The sequence below is a fragment of the Dipodomys ordii genome, unplaced genomic scaffold, assembly GCF_000151885.1.
Source record: "Dipodomys ordii isolate 6190 unplaced genomic scaffold, Dord_2.0 Scaffold298, whole genome shotgun sequence".
Taxonomy (NCBI): Eukaryota; Metazoa; Chordata; class Mammalia; order Rodentia; family Heteromyidae; genus Dipodomys; species Dipodomys ordii.
The window spans coordinates 171,512-175,640 of NW_012267514.1; the positions used below are offsets into that span (position 1 = coordinate 171,512).

The 4,129-nt window shown below is 38.1% G+C and overlaps 1 protein-coding gene across 1 annotated transcript; it reads right to left on the bottom strand.

Moving 5' to 3' along the window:
* On the bottom strand, nucleotides 1-2,000 carry LOC106001416 (olfactory receptor 4C15-like). The gene is made up of 2 exons (XM_013036511.1): nucleotides 1,982-2,000; nucleotides 1-947 (listed from the first exon to the last, which is right to left on the bottom strand). Exon 2 carries the CDS (start codon nucleotides 943-945, stop codon nucleotides 1-3), a length of 945 nt encoding a protein of 314 aa, XP_012891965.1. The 5' UTR covers nucleotides 946-947; nucleotides 1,982-2,000.
* Between the last annotated feature and the right edge of the window lie 2,129 nt (nucleotides 2,001-4,129).

Here is a 4,129-nt window from a genome sequence, read left to right on the forward strand (position 1 = left end):
TCAGTTGATTGCTTTATCATCAGCAAATACCACCAATCTCTTCAAGACTTTTCTCATAGCATTTTTCATGTCTTTATTCCTAAGTGTATAAATCAAAGGGTTGAGCAAAGGGGTAAGCATGCTGCAAAATATTGCCATGATTTTATCAGAGGAGAAGGCAGACGGAGGTCTGGCATACATAAAAATACACGGAACAAAGAACAAAACCACCACTGCTATGTGGGACCCACAGGTGGAAAAGGCCTTCTTCCGCCCTTCAGAACTGTGATTTCTCAGAGAGAACAAGATGACCCCGTAGGAAACCAACAACAAGAAGAAGATGATAGTGCAGATAGAGCCACTGTTGGCAATCACGAAAAGCCGAAAGATGTGTGTGTCTGTGCATACAATGTTCAGTAAAGGGTGCAAGTCACACATGATGTGATCGATGACATTGGAGCCACAGAAGGGCAGCTGGGAAGCAAAGAGAACTTGCCCAATGGAATGCAAGAAGCCCCCTGCCCATGCCATGCCCACCAGAATGCCACAGATCCTCCAGTTCATGATGGAAGAGTAGTGCAATGGTTTGCAAATAGCCACATAGCGGTCATAAGCCATGGCGGTGAGGACAATGACTTCTGTACCAGCGAGGAAGTGCTCAGCAAAGACCTGTATCATGCAGCCTTGAAAGGAGATGGTCTTTCTCTCTGCCAGGGCATCTGCCATGGCCTTTGGGACAATCACAGAGGAGAAGCATGCATCCAGGAAGGACAGGAAGGTCAGGAAGAAGTACATAGGGGAGCTCCGTAGTACAGGGCTGCAGACAATGGTCACCACAATGAGCATGTTACCCCCGATAGTGGAGATATAGACGACCAAAAACACAACAAATATGACTTCCTGAAGTTTGGGATTCTGTGAAAGCCCCAGAAGAACAAATTCAGTTACAGTGCTCCAGTTTTGCATGGCTTCTCAGGAAAAGGTGAAAGCTCTAAAAGAAAGAAACACATGGAATCATAATTCCAAGAAAGAAAAGAGTACTTCTGGCTAATTTACCATATGGTGATCGTCAACAAGCTGGTTTCACACCATGTAAAATCATCATGTTTATATCATTACTGACTGAACATAAAATTGAAGGTAGGAGGTATTCAAGTACAATGAATTGTTCAATACTTTAAAATATGAATTCTTTAAAAATATTTTCAATCAATTTTTTTCTCAAGGGCCAACGTTTTAGTCAGTAGTGGCTTCCTGGATTTAATTAATGAGAATTTAAAATATGAATTCTCCAAAAGAAGACCAATAGAAAGCCCACAGTTTGGGAGAAGATGTTCATTAGCCATACAACGGACAGGGGTCTCATATCTAAAATATACTTGGAACTCAAAAAATCAAATCCCCCAACATCAAATCCTCAAAGAAATAACTGTTTGATAAATAAGTGGGCTAAAAACTTAAAGAGAAACTTCTCTGAAGAGGAAAGAAGAATGGCCAATAGACACATGAAGAAATGCTCAACCTCTATAGCCATAAAAGAAATGCAAATCAAAACAACATGGAGATTCCACCTCAACCCAGTTAGAATGGCTATAATCAAGAACTCTAACAACTACAGATGCTGGAGGGCATGTGGACAGAAGGGAGTGTAAACTTATTCAACCACTTTGGAAAGAAGTATGGAGGTTCCTCAAAAAACACCACATAGAGCTCCCCAATGACCAAGCAATCCGTCTTTTGGGCATTTACCCAAATGATCATAAATAAGACCATATTAAAACTACCAGCACAACTACGTTTATTGCAGCGTTATTTACCATAGCTAAAATATAATTCTTTTAATCGCTTTCATCTCATGAGCCAGCTTTGAATACTCAGCAGTAGCTTCCTGGCTTTCTGTGACACATTCCAGTTCGGAAGCAGGATTATATTTTCTTAATCATGCTTGTGATTGTCAAGGAATTAAAACCAGTGACTTGAATTCTATTCCTGATCAGGAGACTTTTTACCTGCAAAGAGAAGAAAAAAATGACCTGTAATTAAGATTCACACAAAAATCACAACCACCTTTCAAGCATTTCTCTAAATCTCTGAACCCAAATGGGCAATTCACTGCACAATTATTTCCTAATAGAAGGGAATTACAGTTTCCAAATGTTTCCTGATGAGTAAATGTAGTAATTCACAAGAAAAGAATTTGAACCTGAAGAGCAGTTTTACTGTACAGGCTGGAATCCATTCCTTCTCCCCTTTAATATCAAACCTCTGTGCCCTACCAGATCAAGAGGGAAGGAGACAGGAATGTTTCCTTTCCAGCAGGGTCTTCAGTGTCGGTGTGTCCTTTGTACCTGTAAGAGAGTATATGATTTCTTAGGCATCTTGAGGATGGAAACAAAAAAAATGTCGTAGAACCAAAAGATGAATCATTGTTTCCTCTAGAAGATTTCTCCTATAAGTAGACATCACTTTGATGAATAATTGTTTCCTTATTTGTACCTCTTAGCCAATAAGCATAGTAGTATGTCTAATACAGTGTGTACATATCCATATACATGTGTTTCTCCTAAGCAGGTAAATAAAAGAGTAAGGGACGTATTTGTCTGAGGTAAAAGTAAGTGGGCGGGCTGGGAAGGTGGCTTAGTGGTAGAGCGCTTGCCTTGCATGCCTGAGGCCCTGAGTTCGATTCCTCAGCACCACATAAGCAAAAAGAAAAAAGCCGGAAGTGGCGCTGTGGCTCAAGTGGTAGAGCACTATCCTTGAGCTGAAGAGCTGAGGGACAGTGCCCAGGCCCAGAGTTCGGGCCCCACGACAGGACCCCCAAAAAATAATAAAAAAAGTAAGTGGGCTTTTATGAATGGCACTTTAACTTCACCAAAAATTTTAAAACTCTCAGTGAAATTAGAAAGCTTATGATTTAGTATATGAGGTTATCCTTGTTTTGAATCGACCATTTGCATCAATTTAGGTATTCTTAAAATTGGTCCAGGGTTATAAATTTTGTATCCCATTCAAAACTCTCACCAAGTAAACAAGAATACAAAGCAAACCCCAATGTGTCATTTTAGGAAACCATAACAATTTATTTAAAAATAATACCAAAATGTTGCTATATAATCCAGCAGTAGATAGCTTAGCCTAAAGATAAAGCAGGAAAGACAAAGAAGAGCAATGAATAAAACTGTTGCCACCAGCTTCATACAGACTTGAGCTTAATTCCAGGCTGTTTTGGTTTTATCTGGCCTTAAACAACTGATAAAAAATGTTCATAACTGCCAATTCATTGATAATCCTTTAAAAAAAAAGTCTGTGTTCCTCATACCTTTAAATTCATGAACTACTGTTTTCAATTAGCTTGCTTATAAAACCAATTGGTTTAATGTGGGGGGAAAGATTGAGGTTCTTTTTCAATATTATAGCTGAATTATTGTAAGAGCATTTATTTCTTTACTTAGCCAATTTGTAAGAATATGATAACTTAGTGTTAAATATCCTTAATGATACAAAATGTCATTTATTAGTTAAAAATAATTTCGAAGTTGGTTTGAAATCTTTAATGATGCAGAGTTCAGTGTCCTAGTGGTGAGGACACAGTTTAATACATCGAATCCTGTGAAGAGCAGCTGTCTTAATACAATGAACCGTCCTGAATTCACAGCAGTAATGACAAGCACAACAGCAGAAACATTGTTTACACATGGCCCAGAGCTATTTGTTAGTTAAGAAGTTATCAATGGTTACTACACAGTTTTGACAAACAAGTTCATGGTTATGTTAAATGATAATATGAGATGATGAGTACATAGTAAGTAACTATTATATTTGGGCAACTTTTGTAATTTGAAACAAACAGTTAAAGAATCAGGAACAGCTGCCTGAAGTTTGTCAAAAACCTATCAATAGTGAAGTGTCCTGTGTCATTCAACAAATCAGGATGCCACAGGCTTCTGCCCCATCACACTAATTTAAGCTTCCTTAACCTTAAAGTCAATAAAAAGCATTACAAATGTGCTTTTGCAATGTATAAATCAGGGCTATCAATGTTGTTTATAAGGTGCACGTATACACATTCAATGAGCAAGACAATTGATTCATTCAAAAGAATAATCTGTTCATGGTTTTAGTAGAGGTTAATTCAAGAAATATAAAAAAT